This window comes from Gigantopelta aegis, chromosome 4, assembly GCF_016097555.1.
Source record: "Gigantopelta aegis isolate Gae_Host chromosome 4, Gae_host_genome, whole genome shotgun sequence".
NCBI lineage: Eukaryota > Metazoa > Mollusca > Gastropoda > Neomphalida > Peltospiridae > Gigantopelta > Gigantopelta aegis.
In genome coordinates this window covers 10,196,415-10,222,364 of record NC_054702.1, presented here as the reverse complement: position 1 = coordinate 10,222,364, position 25,950 = coordinate 10,196,415, and the positions used below count along the sequence as shown (strand labels likewise).

The window sequence follows — 25,950 nt, the reverse complement described above, 5'->3', positions numbered from 1 at the left end:
CTATTGATATGGATTGAATGTCAGTAATGTTAGATTGACTGCCAGTATCACAGTTGACTTCATAACGCTATTGATATGGATTGAATGTCAGTAATGTTAGATTGACTGCCAGTAACACAGTTGACTTCATAACGCTATTGATATGGATTGAATGTCAGTAATGTTAGATTGACTGCCAGTAACACAGTTGACTTCATAACGCTATTGATATGGATTGAATGTCAGTAATGTTAGATTGACTGCCAGTAACACAGTTGACTTCATAACGCTATTGATATGAACCACTTTGGTTGCAGTAATTTTTTGCCATTAGTGTTGATTTGAGCCTTTATTTCTTTCAGTTTAGTTTTTTTCAATCCATGGGGGGAAAAACAATCACATTAAGGAAAAATTAACACAATATTCTAAAAAAAAAAAAATTTCAAGACGTGAACATGTCGGTGATCAATTTGTTTAAAAAAATTCAATACTTTAAAAAATATCTGTCCCATTTGTTCATTTCAGACAATAAGCTCCGACTTACTTCACGGTTTTGTTGAGTGCTTAGAAAATGATGAGCCTGAGATAAGGGTTGAAGAAAAACTTGACCAGAAGATGGTGGAATTTGGTAATTGAGTATATTCAGTTGTAGACATGCAGCAACACATGAACACTAACTGCTGTAGATTGTCAAATAGCACCATTCAGTTTCAGCCTACATTTGTAGACATGCAGCAACACCTGAACACTAACTGCTGTAGATTGTCAAATAGCACCATTCAGTTTCAGCCTACATTTGTAGACATGCAGCAACACCCGAACACTAACTGCTGTAGATTGTCAAATAGCACCATTCAGTTTCAGCCTACATTTGTAGACATGCAGCAACACCTGAACACTAACTGCTGTAGATTGTCAAATAGCACCATTCAGTTTCAGCCTACATTTGTAGACATGCAGCAACACCTGAACACAAACTGCTGTAGATTGTCAAATAGCACCATTCAGTTTCAGCCTACATTTGTAGACATGCAGCAACACCTGAACACTAACTGCTGTAGATTGTCAAATAGCACCATTCAGTTTCAGCCTACATTTGTGACATAGAACACAAACTGCTGTAGATTGCAAATAGCACCATTCAGTTTCAGCCTACATTTGTAGACATGCAGCAACACCTGAACACTAACTGCTGTAGATTGTCAAATAGCACCATTCAGTTTCAGCCTACATTTGTAGACATGCAGCAACACCTGAACACAAACTGCTGTAGATTGTCAAATAGCACCATTCAGTTTCAGCCTACATTTGTTTTCTTTGAGGGGCGGAATGTAGTCCAGTGGTAAAGCATTCGCCTGATGTGCAGTCGCACTAAGATCGATATTCATCGGTGGGCTCATTGGGCTCTTTCTCGCTCAACCCAGTGCACCACGACTGGTATATCAAAGGCTGTGGTATGTGCTATTCTGTCTGTAGGATGTGCATATAAAAGATCCCTTGCTACTAATGGGAACATGTGGGTTTCCTCTCTACAGGTCAATTCATACTTTGATTGCCGACCTCATGCGGAACTGAAATTTTATTTTTTGTTGGGTAAACATAAAAGCATTGAACGAACGTGCACTAAAATGTAACATGAACTGTTGAAATCACACTAAATTGACTGTAAAATGAGGATTAGGTTTCAATAGGACTGGGTGAGTAGTTGGCTGACAAGAGTCATATATATGTCATAATTACCAAATCTTTGACATCCAATAGCTATACTAATTATTAATAAATCAATGTGCTCTAGTGGTGTCATTAAACAAAACAAACGGATTCTTTCTAAAAATTCTTTTTGTTTTCTTTGTATAATATTTCATAGACTAAAGATTTATAGATAAAAAACCATTAGTAAAACGTTGTTTCTATAGACATTACCTGTCCTCAAACAAGTGCACCTCCGCCCCGCGCAAGTGGTCTGGTCCGAACATCCCAACAGCCAATGGGATGGCCTAAATTCTTCTACTGCATACTGCTCTCTAGTTCCGGTCACATAACTGTAACTTCCTTCTTTTTCTCTTCGCTAAAGGGTCTGGACGTCCTTTTGCTTGGCTCTGTTTGGAGTCAACTTTTTTATAAGACCTTTGGTTTTGTATTCGTGTTTGGGTGAAATGTTTTTCACCTTCGTTTTCGTTAGCTTTCGTATGTTCTTTTCACGTATTTCGCTTGACTTTCCAAGCGTTTAATTACATGAAATGTTGTTTATATTGCCGGTTGTCGTGTCGGATGCCATTTGCAAAATGGCGTCTCTGTTGACTGGCTTTGTGTTTGGGTGAAATGTTTTTCATCTTAATTTTCGTTAGCTTTCGTTAGCTTTCGTATGTTTTTCGCGTATTTCGCTTGACTTGCCAAGTGTTAATTACATGAAATATTGTTATATTGCCAGTCGTCGTGTCGGACGCCATTTGCAAAATGGCGTCTTTGTTGACCGGCTTTGTGTTTGTGTCATGGATTCTTTTTCTTTCTCTTTCACAGATTGAAAACTTATTATCATGTCGGATGTTAATATTCAGCGACAGGTACGAGCGTGTTTACGCTGTAAGAAGTTCACTGCAGGCGGCGACCCTCATGATTTATGTCCGGGTTGCCGTGTTCCGTGTAGCCTCTCTTCGAGATGCGACCTGTGTTCGGGCCTGTCTACTGTCGAGTTCGCGGCTTACTTGAAGGTGGTGTCGGCGAGTGCCAAGAAAGTGGAATCTTTGCCGTCAATTGCGGACTTCGTAGCAGAAGTATTACGTTCGATGCTACCCACTATGCTGAAAGAGACCATGGCGTCGATGGCGGCCTTACCAGAACCGGCGGGTTTGGGGTCAGGTCCGGTTCCAGTCCCCTTTTCGGGGGGTGCGGCTCCAGGATGCAAGACTTCAGATGACAGGCCTGCGGTTCCTACGCAGCCCTCTGACAAGCCGACTCAATTAGTTAGACGTTCCAAGGATCACCGATCTTCAGCGGGGAAGTCATCTTCGGCGTTCCCCACGACCTGCACGGCTCCCTACGGGTTCCGTGGATCGGCAGCGCAGACCTTCTATTGAGGCTTCCGAGGGTTCTTGACGGAACCGTCCACGGTCCGGTTCACCAGTGGCTTCTGTTTCGGCGGATCGATTAGCCTGTGCTCGAGTGCTTCGAGACTTTGGAGATGCAGCGCCTACAGCGGTTTCCATCATTGATGAGCCTGACTCTCCTGACCATATGACTATGAGGGATTGCTTGGCGGCCGTCTATGACATGTTGCCGTCCTTGCCACATCCACCAACGCCGTCCAAGAAGGGACCGACACCGATGATAGCGACTGATGTCCCTCCGGAAGATGTGGTGATCCGTTCCTTGGCCAACGCACCTGTACACGTGAAACTATTTTTTAGATTTTTTTTTCCTAACGGTCAGTTTTTGCCTACATTTGTTTTTTTTCCCCCCCCCGTGGGGACTCCGGCAAGTGGGGCCCAAGAACACGTTCAGTTCGCCTAAACATAGGGGGACATGTTTTTTTTTTTCACAGTGGTTTTTTCCCTTTTTTTCAAATAGGAACCATTCAGTTTCAACATACCGTTGTAGACATGCCCCCACCATGTTCACTAACGGCTGTAGATTGTCAAATAGCACCATTCAGTTTCAGCCTACATTTGTAGACATGCAGCAACACAGAACACCTGCTGGAGATGTGTCCCTAGCACCCATTGCTTTGTACATTTGTAGGACATGCAGCACCACCTGAACACAAACTGCTGTAGATTGTCAAATAGCACATTCAGTTTCAGCCTACATTTGTTTTCTTTGAGGGGCGGAATGTAGTCCAGTGGTAAAGCATTCGCCTGATGTGCAGTCGCACTAAGATCGATATTCATCGGTGGGCTCATTGGGCTCTTTCTCGCTCAACCGCAGTGCACCACGACTGGTATATCAAAGGCTGTGGTATGTGCTATTCTGTAGTGGTAGGATGTGCATATAAAAGATCCCTTGCTACTAATGGGAACATGTGGGTTTCCTCTCTACAGGTCAATTCATACTTTGATTGCCGACCTCATGCGGAACTGAAATTTTATTTTTTGTTGGGTAAACATAAAAGCATTGAACGAACGTGCACTAAAATGTAACATGAACTGTTGAAATCACACTAAATTGACTGTAAAATGAGGATTAGGTTTCAATAGGACTGGGTGAGTAGGTTGGCTGACAAGAGTCTATATAAATGTAGCTAATTACCAAGATCTTTGACATCCAATAGCTCCAATACTATACTAATATTAATAAATCAATGTGCTCTAGTGGTGTCCATTAAACAAAACAAACGGATTCTTTCTAAAAATTCTTTTTGTTTTCTTTGTAATAAATTTCATAGACTAAGATTTATAGATAAAAAACCATTAGTAAACCGTTGTTTCTATAGACATTACCTGTCCTCAAACAAGTGCACCTCCCCCCCGCGCAAGTGGTCTGGTCCGAACATCCCACCAGCCAATGGGATGGCCTAAATTCTTCTACTGCATACTGCTCTCTAGTTCCGGTCACATAACTGTAACTTCCTTCTTTTTCTCTTCGCTAAAGGGTCTGGACGTCCTTTGCTTGGCTCTGTTTGGAGTCAACTTTTTTATAAGACCTTTGGTTTTGTATTCGTGTTTGGGTGAAATGTTTTTCACCTTCGTTTTCGTTAGCTTTCGTATGTTCTTTTTCACGTTATTTCGCTTGACTTTCCAAGCGTTTAATTACATGAAATGTTGTTTATATTGCCGGTTGTCGTGTCGGATGCCATTTGCAAATGGCGTCTCTGTTGACTGGCTTTGTGTTTGAGTGAAATGTTTTTTCATCTTAATTTTCGTTAGCTTTCGTTAGCTTTCGTATGTTTTTTCGCGTATTTCGCTTGACTTGCCAAGTGTTAATTACATGAAATATTGTTATATTGCCGGTCGTCGTGTCGGACGCCATTTGCAAAATGGCGTCTTTGTTGACCGGCTTTGTGTTTGTGTCATGGATTCTTTTTCTTTCTCTTTCACAGATTGAAAACTTATTATCATGTCGGATGTTAATATTCAGCGACAGGTACGAGCGTGTTTACGCTGTAAGAAGTTCACTGCAGGCGGCGACCCTCATGATTTATGTCGGGTTGCCGTGTTCCGTGTAGCCTCTCTTCGAGATGCGACCTGTGTTCGGGCCTGTCTACTGTCGAGTTCGCGGCTTACTTGAAGGTGGTGTCGGCGAGTGCCAAGAAAGTGGAATCTTTGCCGTCAATTGCGGACTTCGTAGCAGAAGTATTACGTTCGATGCTACCCACTATGCTGAAAGAGACCATGGCGTCGATGGCGGCCTTACCAGAACCGGCGGGTTTGGGGTCAGGTCCGGTTCCAGTCCCCTTTTCGGGGGGTGCGGCTCCAGGATGCAAGACTTCAGATGACAGGCCTGCGGTTCCTACGCAGCCCTCTGACAAGCCGACTCAATCAGTTAGACGTTCCAAGGATCACCGATCTTCAGCGGGGAAGTCATCTTCGGCGTTCCCCACGACCTGCACGGCTCCCTACGGGTTCCGTGGATCGGCAGCGCAGACCTTCTATTGAGGCTTCCGAGGGTTCTCGACGGAACCGTCCACGGTCCGGTTCACCAGTGGCTTCTGTTTCGGCCTGTGCTCGAGTGCTTCGAGACTTTGGAGATGCAGCGCCTACAGCGGTTTCCATCATTGATGAGCCTGACTCTCCTGACCATATGACTGTGAGGGATTGCTTGGCGGCCGTCTATGACATGTTGCCGTCCTTGCCACATCCACCAACGCCGTCCAAGAAGGGACCGACACCGATGATAGCGACTGATGTCCCTCCGGAAGATGTGGTGATCCGTTCCTTGGCAGCCGGTACACTTGTATCCGAGGTGGCGACAGATTTAGACCGCACCTTTAAAGAGACAGCATCCTTCGTCGCCTTCCCGTCTTGGAGTCACCGTATGTATCCGGTGTTTGACATGCCCTTTACAGATGGAGCTCCGTCTTTGGATGAAGATGTTCACCGTCTTGGGAAGTCGTCAACCGTGGATTTGACGGACAAACAAGTACAAGCCATGGATACTGCCCAGAGACGTTGCTTGTTTGTGTTATCTTACTTGGACGTTTTCCTTGCTGCGATGGCCACCCAGGCAAAAGATGCACGGTGCTACGCGCTGTTTCAGCAATCGGCGCAGATGCTAGCTTTCCTGACGTCTTCGGTGACTTCGATGTCCTCGATGTTGATGCAATACCGTCGCCAGGCTTATCTGAAAAAGTCCACTTTGGATTTCCAGCATAAGAAGGAGCTGTTAGCTCAACCGTGGTCCGCAACGAAGCTGTTTGCAGGCAAGGTTTCTGATGTGGTGAAGGCCAATGATAAGGACCAACAGTCGACAGCAACTGTCAAAGCGTTGCAACTTATTTCGACGTTGGAATCCACGAAGCGAAAGTCTACATTCACTCCACAACCACCATCTAAGCGCGGGAAAGGTTCCTTTCGAGGTCAACCTTCTCGACGGTTTCCGGTCAGACGACCATCCGGTCCTCCAGCTCGGACCCAGGGGAAGCCTGGTCGACGTTGACGCCAGCCAACAGATCGTGGACTGCTCAGATTGCTTCAACCTACGCCCGCCCCTGATTTTGAACCAGAACAACGATTCGGTTTTGACGCTTCCGGTGTGTACCACACCGGTCGACTTCGCCGTTATTGGCGAAACTGGCAGACACTTTGCCAAGATCCGTTTGTCACGTCGATCTTGAAGACAGGGTATCGTCTGCAATTGTCTGCCATCCCTCCATTGACCACTTCACCTCGAGAACTGCGGCATTCCGTCGCGCAAGTCAAGGTTCTACAGGAGTCCGTCAACAAGCTGGTGGAGAAGGTAGCCGTTCGCAGCATTTCGGAAGCACACTTAACACCTGGCTTTAACTCGGGACATCTTTCTCGTACCGAAGAAAGATTCTCCGGAGCTGCGAATGATCCACAACTTGGCGGTTTTCAACGACCACTACCTGTCTCCTCCTCCGACCTTCAAGATGTTAACGTTGCGAGATGTCATAGCTGTGATCAGACCGGGGGATTGGCTTGCCTTGCTAGATCTCAAGGACGCCTACCTGCACGTTCCGATGCATGCCGATTTTCATCACTACCTGCGGTTCGTGCTACAGGGTCGGCATTACGAATGGACAGTCCTGCCCTTTGGGATATCCATAGCGCCATGGCTGTTCACCAGAATCACGACTCCGATGTCACGCTTCCTGCATTGCAGAGGTATATCCTTTTACCCGTACCTCGACGATTGCCTGATGAGGTGTCACAGCAAGACAGGGCTGACTGCACATGTTGCCTTCATCATGGACTTTCTCAAGCAGCTGGGTTGGATTATCAGCATCGAGAAATCTCGACTGGCTCCCACGCAGTCTCTACAGTTCATAGGCGCTTGGCTTCGACCCGACCTGGGCCTCGTTCAAGTTCCTTTAGACCGTTGGGAGAAGATCCAGACCATGATTGCCATAGCCCTCACCGCTCCAATGACCTTCCGCGGTTGGCAGAGTCTCCTGGGTCTCCTCACTTCCGCCCAGGATTTGACACTCAGAGGTCGTCTCCAGTTGCGGCGCTTGCAGATGTTTCTCAACCCGTTTGTTCGTTTCAACAATCCGGACTTGATCATCTCACTCCCGGACGATCTACGCTCCAGCCTGCAGTGGTGGCAGCTCTGATCGAACGTCTTAGAAGGTGTCTCTATGCGGGCCTTCATAGCCACTCATCACCTGTTCGTCGACGCGTCACTGAAAGGTTGGGGAGCCCATCTAAGCAACCAGACTACTTCAGGGCTGTGGTCTCCCGGCGAACTCGGACTCCACATCAACCTGCTAGAGTTGTTGGCAGTCTACTACGCTATCCTTCATTGGCGACAGATGTTGACGGAAGCCTCTCTCATGGTGGCCACAGACAGTACTACTGCGGCGGCTTACATCAATCGTCAGGGCGGAACTCACTCCAGCAGTCTGCTGCAGTTGACTTATCGTCTCTACAAGCTGGTCGACGAAATTCCATTGCAACTTCGGGCTCGTCATATTCCAGGGGTTTCCAATGTACTAGCCGACACATTGTCCTGGCCGTCGTCTCTACAGCCGACGGAGTGGATGCTCCACCCGGAAGCATTTCGATGGGTGTGCGACAGACTTTGGACACCAAACATCGATCTTTTCGCCACACGATTCAACCATCAGCTGAGGGTTTACGTGTCTCCGGTGCCGGATCCCGAAGCTCTGGATCTCGACGCATTGGCCATCAGCTGGGAACAGATGGACGCATACGCTTTTCCTCCACCAATCCTCCTTCCAAGGGTGCTGCAGAGGGTTCAGCTGTACCATTGTCGTTTGTTACTCATTGCTCCGATGTGGCCATCCAGGATGTGGTATCCAGATCTAATACGTCTTGCCGATCCACATCCTTTACCGCTGCCAGACTGGGATCATCTGTTGCTGCATCCCACATCAAGACTATACCATCCACGTCCGCAGTTGTTCCAACTGCACGCGTGGACTTTATCTCCAAGAGTTTGAGGAAGAAAGGTTTTTCTTCACAGTCTACGGCGGCCATTTTGAAAGCGCACAGATCATCTACTACTGCGGCTTACAACGTCAGATGGCTTTGCTTTCACCGATGGTGTGTCCGGCAAAAACTCAAACCTCAGACGATCCAGATACCTCGTCTTGCTCATTTTTTGCTATATCTGCGGACCACTTTACGATTGAAGGGGTCTACCATCGCTGGGTACGTTTCGGTCATCGCTACTGTTCGTGATGTCACTACTGGAACGAAGTTATCGGGTATTCCTGAGATCCATAAGATGATCAAAGGGTTTCGCCTTGAAGATCAAGTACACCGGTTTCGGCCACCAAGATGGGACCTGAATCTGGTGTTACGAGCGTTATCGACCGCACCTTATGAGCCGATCGAATCCTCTTCCCTGCAAGATTTGACGCGGAAGACGGTGTTTTTACTCGGTTTCGCCACGGCTGCCCGTGTCTCAGAACTTCATGCTCTTGATGTAGACTTGGTACGTTTTCACCGAGATCGGCGTGCAGTCAACTTGGGGTTACTCATGAACTTTGTTGCAAAGAATAAGTTACCAGACCAAGCGCCTCGTTCGTATGTTGTGCAGGCCCTCTCCTCTATCGTTGGTCCGGCGGACGTTGAGGACTTGGCGTTGTGCCCTGTTAGAGCCCTGCACCAGTACATCGAGAGGACCAGATCTTTTCGACAACATCGCAAAAGACTTTTCCTCTCCTGTAACCAGAGTCAGTTGAGGGATATTACCAAGAACACGGTGGCCACCTGGATCCGGTCTTCTATCCTGACTGCCTATCAGAAGGAGGGTTTACCTGCTCCGTCTGCTTCCAATCCGCATGAACTCTGTGCCTTGGCTGCCACGATGTCCCTGCACTGCAACACATCCATTCAGCACATCATCACTGGCTGTTTCTGGGCTACGGACTCCATCTTCGCCAACTATTATCTGAGGGATGTCTCCACAGAAGACGTTGAGGGGTTCCATCATCTGGGTCCGGTTGTTGCTGCACAGACTCTGTTGAATACAAGCCGTCCTCGTCGCCGTTGATGTCTGTCTGATTCTGGGCTGCATACCGAGATGTCCATCGAATCGACAGGTGAGGATTGCTTAGACTTTTGTTCTTTTGCACAGTTCACGCACTGGTGCCGGAACTTTTGTCTCGATAACCTTTACCCTGCACTGCATGTGGTTATTTGTTGTCGTTATTGAACTAACAGTTCTTTGGTGTACTAGACAGAAAACACTCGGGGGGCTTGTTCTGTTCTGACGGATGCACCTCATTAGGTTGTCGCTTGTTATTGAAAAACTATAACACTTCAATACGTGAGGGTTACCTAACACCTGCATCCCTGGTGGCTACGACTTCCCACCCTGTCAGAACCAGCATGAGATGTGGCAGCCGCCTCCTTGTCCCTGTTCTGGGAGCCGTACCTGCCACTTTTGATGGATGCCACCATTCTGGTTGTTGTTACTAACATCACCTGCATTGGTCTGTGACGGGCATCCCTAGGAGGAGAGCTTACCAAGGTTGGCCTTATTCTTCCACTAGTCAGCCTCTTTCCGGTTGGGGAGTTATCACAAGCATCTACGGATCTCGGCACCCACCACCATCTGTTGAATGCTGCACTTGTTTGAGGACAGGTAATGTCTATAGAAATGGAGAAAACTTGAAGTTTTCATCCCGCCCGGGCCTCCCCGCTTCCTGTTCTCCGTGCGATGCGCTCAGGGAAAAAAGAAGGAAGTTACAGTCATGTGACCGGAACTAGAGAGCAGTTTGCAATAGAAGAATTTAGGCCATCCCATTGCCTGTTGGGATGTTCGGACCAGACCACTTGCGTGGGGGGGGAGATGCACTTGTTTGAGGACAGGTAATGTATCTATAAAAGAGAAAACACCCCAAGTTTTCTCCAAATCTGATTACAGCAAACTTTAAAACCTTTATCAGTTTTACTTATGTTGATAATTTTTTTCATACTCATTCTATGGCACTCTTACTGTCATTTTTGCCGTGAAATTAAAATGTTTTTTTACTGTGCTCCATTCTCATCTGTCAAATGTAAATAATTGCCATTTATTTATTTCAAGATATATATGTATATATTTAACTGTTTAGGAATGTACATTTTAAGTTTCTCTCTTACACTTGTTGAAGCAACGACATCCGAGGTGCGCAATCTGGCGAGACAGCATATCATTCAATTGTTGCTACATGCCATGAATCAGCCGGCACCAAACCTCGCCCACTGGATGCTTGGATTCGAGGTTAGGAAGCCAGTGCACAGAACTAACCTTCAGAATCCTGGTGAGTTTCCTTATCATTCTTTGATCTTTGTAAAGTTAACTTTAAGGATCCCAGTGAGTTTTCTATCATTCTTTGATCTTTGTAAAGTTAAATGTGGGGAGCTTGTCATACAATATCTATCAAGTATCTATGTTTGTAGTTTTTGTTTTGAGATATTTTATTGATCAAAAAAGAATCAAAAGGATTACACAACAGGCAGAGCCTGTATAAGTGCTCTCCTAAACAAGATGGACATCAGACAATATTCATAATCATATATATCTAAAGCATAATAACAATGGCTAATGGCATAAAATATTTAACATAATTAATATTTTTTAATATACAAGTAATAAAAGGTAGAGAGTAGATAGAATAAAAATGGGATAGTCGAGAAAAAATATGATTATAGGTAGTACTAAACCAAATAACTTCTGGCTGGGTCAAAGTTCGAGGTGCACCCAACTTTTGATAGAGAAGTGAACACCACAAGTCATGTGATTGGTTATAAATGTGAGTGTGTTGGTTGTCAAAAAAAATCAGTTTCATCTGGGCTAAAAATGTATGCAGTTTTATTTCATCTAGTACCACTGTTTCAAGTAGCCTTGTGCTTGGAACATGTATGGGGTACCTGTAAAAAAAAGTACTCAAATTTTGTTTGGAACTAGGGTAGTCATAGACGCTCCCCGTTATCTCAGAAATGAGCAGCGTGACACCCACTTTTTTGTGATTCACTTTAAGGGTGAGGGGTGGTAGTATTTATATCCGTGGCGTCTATGTCGATTGATACGTTGCAGGTAGGAATTTTAGCCACATATGTTACTATTGTCGTCTATGGGATTTGATTTGGTAGTATACACCCTATAGCATATATTCAGTGCATAATAAAAAATATTATGATTTTGTGATTTTATTTAATTAAACTATACTGGTTGATTAATTAGCCGTCACTGGACCACACAAGTTCACAATGACCTTGACCTTGACACTAATCTCTGAATGGAGTTTGAATCAAAGTTAGCACTGAGGAAAAGTTGGTTTTGGCCTATAATTCATACTGTAAATATTTCAATAATTTCTTTTTACATGGTATTTGACTTGCCATACAACTGCTCTTAAATATGGTGTTATATATAGGCAACCTGAATTAAGAGTTTAATACCAATTTATTTTTATATTAAAAATAACATGTGTCAATAGTGGGTTAATGTCTTTAGTTTCCATTAACATAGTTAATTTTTCATGTATGAAATTCTGAAAACTCAAATTTGTAAAGAACTTGATTTTTATTGTCATTTTGACATATTTATAGAGTGCTAAGTTATATTTTAGACAAATTTGTAGTTTTATGCAAAATTTAAAATAAATTTAAAGAAAAACTTCACCAAAGACATAATTAAATTTGTTGTCACTATTGTGCCTTCTGTTCTTAGTTATACATAACAATAATCTTGTTAACAATACCTTTAGATCTCCAGATCAAATATTTTTTTTAATAATCACTTAGTTTGCTCTCATGAAGACCATTTTAGGTTTATACTGGATTCAGAACCAATTTTTTCAGATTTGATTATCTGCCTTGGAGTAAGTGGATAATTTATTTTATTGTTAAAGCTGTATTACACAATGTTACTAGCTAAATAAAATGCTGGATTATTGATTGTAGGAATACATCCAATATACATATTGTACTGATCTGGATTAGAAAATAATGCAATAAAATAGATGTTCGGGTAATTATGTCATTTAAAAATAGGTTTTTTCAGTAATTAATCAAAAATAAATGTGTGAAAGCTGGATGATAATTCCAGATATCACAAATATTAAAAGCTCCAACTACAGTAGGCTACAAATAAAATATAGTCAGGAATATGGGTGGCTCCCAATGGTTTTGATGGTTCATTATGAAAATCAGCATGGCCGATGGATTTGAAATTCCCACACCTGGTAACTTGAAGACGGCCACACCCTGCATACAGGATTTCCTCCCAAAACTAATGTCCAGGACATTAAGTTATTACTTCATACAGGTACAGTCATGTTTGTGTTTCTTTCCTCAGACAGTGTATTTTTTTACTACTGATATTTCTTTGATGTACCTGTTCAGGTCTCCTAATCTAGGGGTCAGTCAAGTGCATGTGTTTTAATGAAATACTTTAAAGGAGTAGAGGTACTCTGACTATCTTTGTTGTCTCTACATATATACCTGAGTACACACACCCAACTGACAGTAAATATCTTCAGGAGTTTTATTTAAAACCATTTTGTTGTTTAATATGACATATTGCATTTGTACAAAACTGTATACAATATATATCCCTTATGAGGTGTACATTATATTAGGTTGCACTGTAGAAACAACAGTTTCAGTGTAGTACTAAACCAAATAACTTCTGGCTGGGTCAAAGTTCGAGGTGCACCCAACTTTTGATAGAGAAGTGAACACCACAAGTCCTGTGATTGGTTATAAATGTGAGTGTGTTGGTTGTAAAAAAAATCAGTTTCATCTGGGCTAAAAATGTATGCAGTTTTATTTCATCTAGTACCACTGTGTCAAGTAGCCTTGTGCTTGGAACATGTATGGGGTACCTGTAAAAAAAAGTACTCAAATTTTGTGCGGAACTAGGGTAGTCGTAGACGCTACCCATTATCTCAGAAATGAGCAGCTTGACACCCACTTTTTTGTGATTCACTTTAAGGGTGAGGGGTGGTAGTATTTATATCCGTGGCGTCTATGTCGATTGATACGTTGCAGGTAGGAATTTTAGCCACATATGTTACTATTGTCGTCTATGGGATTTGATTTGGTAGTATACACCCTATAGCATATATTCAGTGCATAATAAAAAATATTATGATTTTGTGATTTTATTTAATTAAACTATACTGGTTGATTAATTAGCCGTCACTGGACCACACAAGTTCACAATGACCTTGACCTTGACACTAATCTCTGAATGGAGTTTGAATCAAAGTTAGCACTGAGGAAAAGTTGGTTTTGGCCTATAATTCATACTGTAAATATTTCAATAATTTCTTTTTACATGGTATTTGACTTGCCATACAACTGCTCTTAAATATGGTGTTATATATAGGCAACCTGAATTAAGAGTTTAATACCAATTTATTTTTATATTAAAAATAACATGTGTCAATAGTGGGTTAATGTCTTTAGTTTCCATTAACATAGTTAATTTTTCATGTATGAAATTCTGAAAACTCAAATTTGTAAAGAACTTGATTTTTATTGTCATTTTGACATATTTATAGAGTGCTAAGTTATATTTTAGACAAATTTGTAGTTTTATGCAAAATTTAAAATAAATTTAAAGAAAAACTTCACCAAAGACATAATTAAATTTGTTGTCACTATTGTGCCTTCTGTTCTTAGTTATACATAACAATAATCTTGTTAACAATACCTTTAGATCTCCAGATCAAATATTTTTTTTAATAATCACTTAGTTTGCTCTCATGAAGACCATTTTAGGTTTATACTGGATTCAGAACCAATTTTTTTCAGATTTGATTATCTGCCTTGGAGTAAGTGGATAATTTATTTTATTGTTAAAGCTGTATTACACAATGTTACTAGCTAAATAAAATGCTGGATTATTGATTGTAGGAATACATCCAATATACATATTGTACTGATCTGGATTAGAAAATAATGCAATAAAATAGATGTTCGGGTAATTATGTCATTTAAAAATAGTTTTTTTCAGTAATTAATCAAAAATAAATGTGTGAAAGCTGGATGATAATTCCAGATATCACAAATATTAAAAGCTCCAACTACAGTAGGCTACAAATAAAATATAGTCAGGAATATGGGTGGCTCCCAATGGTTTTGATGGTTCATTATGAAAATCAGCATGGCCGATGGATTTGAAATTCCCACACCTGGTAACTTGAAGACGGCCACACCCTGCATACAGGATTTCCTCCCAAAACTAATGTCCAGGACATTAAGTTATTACTTCATACAGGTACAGTCATGTTTGTGTTTCTTTCCTCAGACAGTGTATTTTTTTACTACTGATATTTCTTTGATGTACCTGTTCAGGTCTCCTAATCTAGGGGTCAGTCAAGTGCATGTGTTTTAATGAAATACTTTAAAGGAGTAGAGGTACTCTGACTATCTTTGTTGTCTCTACATATATACCTGAGTACACACACCCAACTGACAGTAAATATCTTCAGGAGTTTTATTTAAAAACATTTTGTTGTTTAATATGACATATTGCATTTGTACAAAACTGTATACAATATATATCCCTTATGAGGTGTACATTATATTAGGTTGCACTGTAGAAACAACAGTTTCAGTGTAGTACTAAACCAAATAACTTCTGGCTGGGTCAAAGTTCGAGGTGCACCCAACTTTTGATAGAGAAGTGAACACCACAAGTCCTGTGATTGGTTATAAATGTGAGTGTGTTGGTTGTAAAAAAAATCAGTTTCATCTGGGCTAAAAATGTATGCAGTTTTATTTCATCTAGTACCACTGTGTCAAGTAGCCTTGTGCTTGGAACATGTATGGGGTACCTGTAAAAAAAAGTACTCAAATTTTGTGCGGAACTAGGGTAGTCGTAGACGCTACCCATTATCTCAGAAATGAGCAGCTTGACACCCACTTTTTTGTGATTCACTTTAAGGGTGAGGGGTGGTAGTATTTATATCCGTGGCGTCTATGTCGATTGATACGTTACAGGTAGGAGTTTTAGCCACATATGTTACTATTGTTGTCTATGGGATTTGATTTGGTAGTATACACCCAGTAATGATCCTATTGTTGGAGCTAACCTTATATGATAGTAATGATCCTATTGTTGGAGCTAACCGTATATGATAGTAATGATCCTATTGTTGGAGCTAACCTTATATGTTTGTAGTTGGAGTGATACAAAAGATCTGTTCTTGCTGAGAGTTGTCTTTCGTTTTAAATTTATGTTTAGATAAAATAGTTTTATGTTGAAATATTTCTGCTTTACTTTTTAATGAGTAAGTACTTTTTGAATCTTTTTATTAACGTTACCAAATGTTTGACATCCAATAGCTGATGATTAATTAATCAATGTGCTCTAGTGGATTCATTAAACAAAACAAACTTTTTATTTATTAATGAGAACATGCTTTACATTTATTTATACAACTCCCAATAGGTAATGTTTTTGTTAATGTTGAAGTGCCGTTAAATATTGATTAATTACTGTTCAGGAATCATGGGATCACCGAAAACATGCCTTCATTCCATCCTGACTCTCCTTGACAACGGTATCGGGACACGCCGCGGACCGGTGTGTCTGACGGAGTCGCCCAGACTAGCGGAACTCTCCTATCACCTGGTGTACGTACTCGCTGCTAACAAGGACACGTCGGCGCCATTTCTACGATTCATCCGCACCGACTTCCTCTTCAAACAGCTGCATCACCTGCCGTTCAGGTCACAGGAGGCAGGTCAGTTTGTGGGGAGAAACCAACTGTGGTTTGTTTATGTAGTCGACACACTTCAGGGTTTGAATAATCCAGGATAGTGAAAAAAATTGTACTACACAAAATACAAAGGAAGGGATGCATATTCAGAGCTAGCTGATGTAGGGCACGCCTGTCATGGACACAAGTGTCGGCCCATGCAGGCTCCTCCGTCCAGGACAGGAAAGGGTTTGGAGTGAATGGGAGAGTGATAAACCAGTTGTGATTTGTTTATGTAGTCGACAGACGTTAAGGTTTGAATAATCCAGGATAGTGGAAAAAACCCCTGAACTGAACAAAATACAAAGGCAGGGGGTGGAATTACACACCTTAAAATATTGAGGCTGGGAAGAATAGCACTCCTCATAATACTTGGTATTAGCAGGGAAAGGTGGAGAAGAATTTCAACACTAAAAAGGATTAAGGTCCTCGGGTGATAATATATATAACTATGTATGTAATTTCTTAGATTATGTCGAGGAATAATAACCAGAACTTGTTAATGTTTTTACATTAACATGTTTTAACACAATTTTTTTTATTTATTTATTCATTATTTAGCTTTCCATCCATCATATTAAAGGTATGTCCCGCAAAATTAAATACATTCAAATGAAGAAATGAAAAATAGTGCAGTACTGTAATTTTTTTTATTCTAACCATCTGTGTGTTATTCAGGTGTGTCTCTGAGTAACCATCAGTCGTGGTTGTTGAAGACGATTGCGATCGAGCTGAGGATCACGGCGTTGAACAGACAGCGATCTCAGACCCAGCGACTTCTCAAACTGTTGCTCAGTGACACAGACGAGGAACAGACCACAGGTCAGACAGGTTCTATTAACATCAGCCAGTTATAATGTATTGTTATATAAATAGACAGCGATCTCAGACCCAGCGACTTCTCAAACTGCTGCTCAGTGACACAGACGAGGAACAGACCACAGGTCAGACAGGTTCTAGTTCTGTATTAACATCAGCCAGTTATAATGTATTGTTATATAGATAGACAGTGATCTCACACCCAACGACTTCTCAAACTGCTGCTCAGTGACACAGACGAGGAACAGACCACAGGTCAGACAGGTGCTATTAACATCAGCCAGTTATAATGTATTGGGTTTTTATATACTTACAAATCATTATATTAATATCATTTTAATATATTTCAAAACTTCTTTTTGCTTTAATATTTCTTATGGCAAAAAAATAGGTAAAATATTATGCTGAATTATTTATGACAGTATTATTAAATGTTGCCTTTTATTGATTTGAAAAGTAATATTTTAGCATTATTCAAAAACTTGAGCTTGCATGTTTAAAACCAATTACTAATTGTTTGACTGTCTTGTTTTATGTTCAGTGCTGCAGCCAGTGGGAAGTGAAGAGCCTGACAGTATGTTCTGGGACCGAGACACATCCATATACCAGCCAGGAGCCTCGGTGTACAGTCGACAGATGTCAACAGGTAAGTAAAGATCCTTGTTTCTCTTATAACACACTACAGTACGTCCATATACCAACCAGGAGCCTCGGTGTACAGTCGACAGATGTCAACAGGTAAGTAAAGATCCTTGTTTCTCTTATAACACACTACAGTACGTCCATATACCAGCCAGGAGCCTCGGTGTACAGTCGACAGATGTCAACAGGTAAGTAAAGATCCTTGTTTCTCTTCAAACATACCACAGTACGTCCATATACCAGCCAGGAGCCTCGGTGTACAGTCGACAGATGTCAACAGGTAATTAAAGATCCTTGTTTCTCTTATAACACACTACAGTACGTCCATATACCAGCCAGGAGCCTTGGTGTACTTAAAGATCCATGTTTCTCTTCAAACATACCACAGTACTTTGGGTGCACTTTATAACAACACGATTACACTGATGACCTTTTGAACTGGTTTATATTTTCTAATTTGCTTTATTTGACACCCAATAGCTGATATTGTTTGTGCTGTTATCTTGCTAAGTATTAATTTATTTACTCATTTATTTTTATTTTCTGTTCAGCTCGACAGACACGACGTAAACTTCTGTGTTTGCTGGACTCAATTGGGCTTACAGAGATGTATCCACAACCCCTAGAGCTGAAAGTGTTCGACACCAAACTCATAGAGCAGGTGATCACCTCGTGTGAACGTCGTACCCAGAACAACATTGTCTACTGTGACGTGCGACAACTACGACGTATACTCATCAACGAACTCAACAATCAGCAAGGGACCATGATGGCTGGACAGAGACCTATCATCATGGAGGTGATCTTTCTTATGAAATAATTTTCATTTCAAATATTTATAGTAACTCAATATACTTGAATATATATAATGACTCATGACAGACATCTATTGTTACTTTTTAGCTTGAATATTGTTTGTGACCCATTAACATAAATATGTATTATGTCTCATTGATATAAACTACAGGTACAACAGTTTCAAGTTATAAATTAGCATTGGCTAATTATAATGTATTTGTTATAACTCATTAACTGGAATATGTTTTATAACACATTAATCTAAATATTTATTGTGATCCACTGACAAATATTTATTTATTAGGATACAGACATAAGTAAGTTTTAGGATAGGACACTATATTTATTGGAACACACTGGTATGTACTGTCTTGTGCATATGAAAAGAGCCCTCATTCTAGACCAAATATCGAAATAATGTTGTTGTTTTTTTACATATTTTTTTAATTAAAAAAAAATCAAAATAACCATATGTTAGCCACCAAATTATAATCTAAAGTGTGCAAAGGTGTTAAATTTCCGATATTATTTTCCAATTCTTTATTAGAACATAATAATAAAAACATTTATTAAGTCGTGATGATGGACAGCTCATGACTTATTAACATATTTTTACTATTGGCTGGTTTAGAAATATATAAAATGCAAAGTTTAGTCAAGTTATTGAGACGATATGCTGATGTGTCACTACTAATGTTTTACTTACAGGAGATCCAGTTGATTCTGAGCACGGTGGTCATCCGCAATGCGTTCAGAGAGAGTGTGTTCATGAAGCGACAGGCATTTGAGTCGTGGCGGCAGGTAACCGAGGTTATGCTTACAGCGTGTCCTGAGGATCTGCTCACTGGAGAAACAAGACAGATGGTCATCTTCGAGCTGCTACAGGACCTACTGGTCAAGGTGAGCTGTCTTTCTGTCTGTCCGTCTGTCTGTCCCTCCATCTGTTCATCATTCTGTCTGTCTACTCACCAGAGAAATCAGACAGATGGTCATCTTACATATCTGTTCATCCATCTATTTGTCGTACAGAAATGAAGGAATTAATGATATGAATATCAACAGCCCAGCACAAAAACACATCGGTTATTGGGTGTCAAAGATAAGACTTATTAAAGAGATCAGCAATAATAAGAATAACCATGTGGTGGAATTTTTTGACGTTGCTATTCCCAAATATATATATATATATATATCATATAATATCTTACATTTTCAGTGCAATCAAAGTATGTGATATTTTTCAGATCACATACTATAAGGATTTGATAACTTTGCAAATTAGATGTAAATTAGTCGAGGTCTCGGCACTAGGTTTATTGACATTTAAGCAAACGTACTTGGGTGACACTCCATGATTGACGTATGCATTCATAGTCATCAAATAAAAACATTTCAATGGCAATTTGACACTGAAAGCTGTCCAGCGTTCAGAAAACAAAAAACGTTAGGCATAACTTTATTTTGATGTAAGGACATCCAAAATGACGTCATTCGAGTTTGACATCATTGCCATTCAAAAATACACCACGCCACATATTCTTACGTCATTTGAATATCTAGTAATGGCGGGCTGGAATTAAAGTTGCGTGTACAGTTTACAAAAACACATTGTATTAAGCTTGAGCTTATATGATAAAGAGATTATTACCCTCGTGTATTTCGGTATCGTCAATATCAGAGGCTCGCATAATACAATTTTTATTCCTAATATATGATATTGACGATACCGAAAAACACTGGTAATAACATATATATATATATATATATATATGTATATATATATATACTCTGTCAAAAAAGAAACGCATAGGTGATAGGGAAAGAAGAAAAGTGTTTGATTTGACAAAATATAGTTTTTTTGTACAATGTTGCTGAATGACCATGTTTGTTAATGTTCCTGGAATGGGAGAGCATGCCCAAATGCACCTTAAAACAAATTTAATGCACGTTGTAGCACGTTGTGCGACAATTGCAGGAAATCGGCATGAAATGGTCAGGTTTTGGCAAATGCACGTGAAACTCGGGGAAAAGATTGGGGTAGTTATGGGTATTTAAAGCTGCAATGATGCCTCATTTCCATTTCGACATAGACGAGTTACAAGATGCCAAGACTAAACCTGCCGAATCGAAACATTGCAATAGGCCTCCTCCAGTTAGGTGAATCGCAGTCAGCAGTTGCACGCCACATGAACGTCCATCAGAGCACCATTTCACATCTCTGGGACAGGTACCAGCAGTTTCAATCAGCTGAAGACCGGCCCAGAAGTGGAAGACCTCGAATAACAACTACAGCACAAGATTGCTACATCAAGGTTCTGGACTTGCTTCACCAAACTGCCACAGCAACGGACACTGCTGGATTCATACCTGGGAGACGCTTCCGCAACTGTCACATGCACTGCAGGAAGAATGGGCTAGGATTCCACGTGCCCAGATTCAGAGACTCATTCAGTCTGTGCCAAGGAGATGTCGCGCAGTGATTGCTGCTGCTGGTGGCCACACAAGGTACTGAATTCAGTGCCCTTGTGTGACGCTGTTTGGTGACGAAAACACCTCCACTGCCGTCAGTCCATAACAAGAACATTGTCACATACTCATGTCAAATTTGACTGTGATACGATCATAAATAACGAAATTATGCCACTTTGTATTAAAGAGATAATTCCATGAATATTTCGCCTATGCGTTTCTTTTTTGACAGAGTATATATATATATATATATATATATATATATAATAATAGTCACAGTCTAATAAACAATGTGCTGGTGTGTCACACAAACCTTCCTTTCATTTCAGGTGTCTGATGAAGATGCGTTACCGGAGTTAACCGCCCCTGTGGCAGGTGTCATTCTCATTCTGATGGGTAACCTGCGGCAGTGTTTCCTCACCGACCCATTGCCTCGAGCTGGCATCGAACACAAATCCAGTTACCAGCCCTTTTTGGACCAGTCGGCAACTCCTGCTGCGGTTACCGAGATGACGGGGTCCAGAACACTGTTTGCAACTTCGCTGCAGACAGTGCTGAAAGGACTGCTGGGATATATATTAAAATCGGGTAAGTCTTACTTGTGCTCCATTTATAGCTATACACTGTTCTGTACTTGCTTTTGGGACCTGAGGTTCTCATTTTTATACACATGTGATATGTGTTGCCATTGTCATTGTTGCTATTTTATTATTATTGTATGCCAATGTCCCCTTTCCTTTTTCACCATAAGTTGTTTTTTGAGTTTGGAAACATAGTTTCAGTTGTAGAGTTGAATACAAAAAGGGGTATTCAATGATTGTATTCAGGACTGTATTTATATAGTAAGATTTAATGGCTATGTAATAACTGTTATTTGTTCTCTGTGTGTGTACATACATTGTAAAGTGTTGTATTTCAGGAGGGAGAGCTCAGCGAAGTCGAGCCAACCTGTACGGAGCACTGCTGTATTATCTCCAGATAGCCCAGAAACCAGCGACATTCACAACAAAATGTAAACTCAGTCATCTTTATTTCTAGTTTGTTTGTCAATTGTTTCAGGCCTTGGAGAATTAAAAATCTTTATGGATTAAAACAAACAATTCAGACAACTCGTTTTAATTTTTTTAGGCCTGTAAAATGATGACCTAATTGCTTTACATCCCTTAAACTGACCTCTTACTCTGGATGTAGTGGAGGATTTTAGCCATTTGGCTGCTGGGATGTTTCGACCAGTCCATGGGCAGGGCTCGAACTTAACAACGGCACCGATGACAAATTCTGTCGTTGAGATATAAATTACCGTAGGTCGGAAGCATCACTGACGGCACAAAAGTGCTGTGGGTAAAGCTCCTCAATGATAGCAGAATGTTTACACCTGCTATACATTAGCTGGTAGTATGTAACATAGTATATTTAAGATCTGTCTTCATACACCAAAATAACCTTTCAGTCTTATTTATTTGCTGCAAAAGTGTTCTGTTTTTCAAATGCTGTGGACAGGCTTTAAATTGCTGTCGGTGGGCCGTTTCACTTACGGCAATTTTGTTTTTAAATTGCTATGGGAGACAAATTCTTAAATTCGAGCCCTGCATAGGTATGTGGTGTGTAGTGAATGCACTTGGTGGAAAATGGGCTTAAACATTTTACTGTTTTTTTGTTTCACATTTCTAATAAGCGGTTTTAATTTTTTATAATTGTTTATTAATATCAAAATATATCATCATGTTTGTTTTAACTACTGTATAAATGTTATGTTTTGTGACATAGAAGATAATATTAATGACTTGATCAGAATGTATTTTTGTGACATAGAAGATAATATTAATGACTTGATCAGAATGTATTTTTGTGACATAGAAGATAATATTAATGACTGACATAGAAGATAATATTAATGACTGACATAGAAGATAATATTAATGACTTGATCAGAATGTATTTTAGTGACATAGAAGATAATATTAATGACTGACATAGAAGATAATATTAATGACTGACATAGAAGATAATATTAATGACTTGATCAGAATGTATTTTTGTGACATAGAAGATAATATTAATGACTGACATAGAAGATAATATTAATGACTGACATAGAAGATAATATTAATGACTTGATCAGAATGTATTTTAGTGACATAGAAGATAATATTAATGACTTGATCAGAATGTATTTTAGTGACACATGAATGTCGATATTCCAGCATCTGATGAAGCGAGCGTAGACCGCGTGTTGGGCGAGAAGGACACGGAGTATGAACAGCTGTCGAAGGAGAACCTGGCCACCATCCACTCGTACGGAGACAGCTTCATGGAAATCGTGTGTCGGGATGCATGCGACGGACACGACATTGGCAGAGTTAGTATTGATTTTAGCTTCTTTAATTTCCTAACTCATAAAGCTAGTGCATCATGGTATTGTTGTATTAGGGTAGACCAACCAAAAAATGCTTTTTAAAAATAAAAATTTATCTGACACTTCCAACTTTGAAAGTTATCCAATAAATATTTTTAAAAAAGGTATTTTTATCACTATATTTATGATTATCACAACAATGATTTGAAAACATGTAAAGAATTAATAAAAACAGATTGCAGGTTTTTTCAAAACTTTTTTAATGTTGTAAATATAATTAAATATATAAATAAATATTTAATTTCTGATATTAAATATGTAAATCAAACACATTATTTTAAAAGCTATTTTTTTAAATGTTTGATGCTTTATATCAGTGGTATAAAATGAAGCTTCAGGGTCCCAGAATGAAGAGAAAACTCCAAATTCTGCTTTTTATTATGTATAAAATTTTCGAAATCAGTGTTATGAGTGTTAAATCGAAGTTCAGAAATAAAATGGTTGGAATTAAAATTTATTGCAGACATTTAGAAGATATTACAACTTGATATTACAGAGCATTGAATAATACCTGATACAACTCCTGTTTTAATAGACTAAAAAATAAGTAATACATTTTACATCACAAATTTCAAGCAACAAAACTAACTTTTATTTTTCCCACCAAATTTATGGTGGATAAAATGTTTAGCCGAGTGGATTTCTTGTTTGTAGATGCTGGCACTGTCGTTGTTGGACATGGTGATCTCGATCGACTACTTCCAGCAGTGGATGGCGTTCCTCGGCGCCAAGGGTTACCTCCAGCATCTTGTTGACAGTCTGCTGCACGACGACACACACCTGCAGAAAATACTCGAACCAAACCCAGCACAACTGAAAACACTGTACATCTACCAGTCAAAGATGGTGGGTATTAGTAATTTAACACAGCTAAAAACGCTGTACATCTACCAGTCAAAGATGGTGGGTATTAGTAACTTAACACAGCTGAAAACGCTGTACGTCTACCAGTCAAAGATGGTGGGTATTAGTGACTTAACACAGCTGAAAACACTGTACATCTACCAGTCAAAGATGGTGGGTATTAGAGAGACTTAACACAGCTGAAAACACTGTACATCTATCGGTCAAAGATGGTGGGTATTAGTGACTTAACACAGGTGAAAACACTGTACATCTATCAGTCAAAGATGGTGGGTATTAGTGACTTAACACAGGTGAAAACACTACATCTATCAGTCAAAGATGAGGGTATTAGTGACTTAACACAGGTGAAAACACTCTACATCTATCAGTCAAAGATGGTGGGTATTAGTGACTTAACACAGGTGAAAACACTGTACATCTATCAGTCAAAGATGGTGGGTATTAGTGACTTAACACAGCTGAAAACACTGTACATCTATCAGTCAAAGATGGTGGGTATTAGTGACTTAACACGGCTCAAAACACTGTACATCTACCAGTCAAAGACAGTGGGTATTAGTGACTTAACATGGCTCAAAACACTGTACATCTACCAGTCAAAGACAGTGGGTATTAGTATTTACGTATTTACGAAGTATTAGTATTTAAATATCTACAAAACTATGCAGTAGTGAAAACACTGTGGGATGAATTGACAAAGCCTGTTGACGTACACGCATGTAACTACGTGCATTTGCAATGCTTAAACACCTGCATTTAAGAAAAACAGACTTCTTAAATTCCAGTAAACTCTGCACCAGCATTGTAAATCAGACTCAAAGATGGTAATTATTAGCTGATGGTTAATAAATCAGTGTGCTATAATTGTGTCATTAAACAAAACAAACTTTAATTGTCATATCGTTGATATGTAATATAATTATATCAATGTATTCGACTATTGTAGAGTCTGTTAACAAGGATCGGTGAGACGGCCGAAGGGGCACATCTTCTGTTGCGGTGCAGCATCATGCAGAAATTGTCGTCTTGCGGGTTCTTTGATCTCCGGCCCGAGATAGAGAAGTAAGTGACACGCTGTATCATTAGATCTTGTGTCATTGTTACATCAGGGCAGGGCTTGAAACGGCCTGTGGCCAGGTCACCAAATACGACCAATGTCCCATTTTGGCAACTTAAATATTTAAAAAATAATGTCGCCCAAATAATATGTGGAAAATCTTTTTTAGAGCTATAACACATGAGCCACGATTAATATTTGTATTCCACATTGAGATCTTGCTCATGGTTCGCTTACCATAATTTGCCAACATCCATTATTATTTTTTGGGCTGCCATATTTTTTGGTGAGTTTCGAGCCCTGCATCAGTGGATATTCGTGTCGATGCATGTTTAAAAATATTTATATTCAGTCTTGATTAAAAGTGTCTGTCTGAGTTTGCTGCCATTGTAACATGTTTCTAAGTAATACAGCCTTTATAATAGCAAAAATAATCAGTGTCTATATATTCAGTTTCTTTCTGGTTGTCTTAAAGTCTTTGCCAGGAAAAACAAGTGATGACACTCACTCCCTGGACAGTTGGGGGTGGGATGTAACCCAGTGGTAAAGCGTTCGCTT

General features: G+C 40.2%; 1 protein-coding gene across 1 annotated transcript in view; it reads left to right on the top strand.

Moving 5' to 3' along the window:
* Positions 1 to 25,950, top strand: part of LOC121372645 (nuclear pore complex protein Nup205-like) — a 74,202-nt gene that overhangs the window by 28,847 nt on the left and 19,405 nt on the right. Inside the window, exons 21-32 of the mRNA XM_041499087.1 lie at positions 505 to 607; positions 10,721 to 10,870; positions 16,070 to 16,309; positions 17,003 to 17,146; positions 17,685 to 17,789; positions 18,337 to 18,584; positions 19,292 to 19,483; positions 21,382 to 21,640; positions 21,972 to 22,064; positions 23,257 to 23,411; positions 24,123 to 24,314; positions 25,282 to 25,397. Of these exons, the coding sequence (XP_041355021.1) occupies positions 505 to 607; positions 10,721 to 10,870; positions 16,070 to 16,309; positions 17,003 to 17,146; positions 17,685 to 17,789; positions 18,337 to 18,584; positions 19,292 to 19,483; positions 21,382 to 21,640; positions 21,972 to 22,064; positions 23,257 to 23,411; positions 24,123 to 24,314; positions 25,282 to 25,397 (1,997 nt within the window). The remainder of the gene's footprint in view (positions 1 to 504; positions 608 to 10,720; positions 10,871 to 16,069; positions 16,310 to 17,002; positions 17,147 to 17,684; positions 17,790 to 18,336; positions 18,585 to 19,291; positions 19,484 to 21,381; positions 21,641 to 21,971; positions 22,065 to 23,256; positions 23,412 to 24,122; positions 24,315 to 25,281; positions 25,398 to 25,950) is intronic.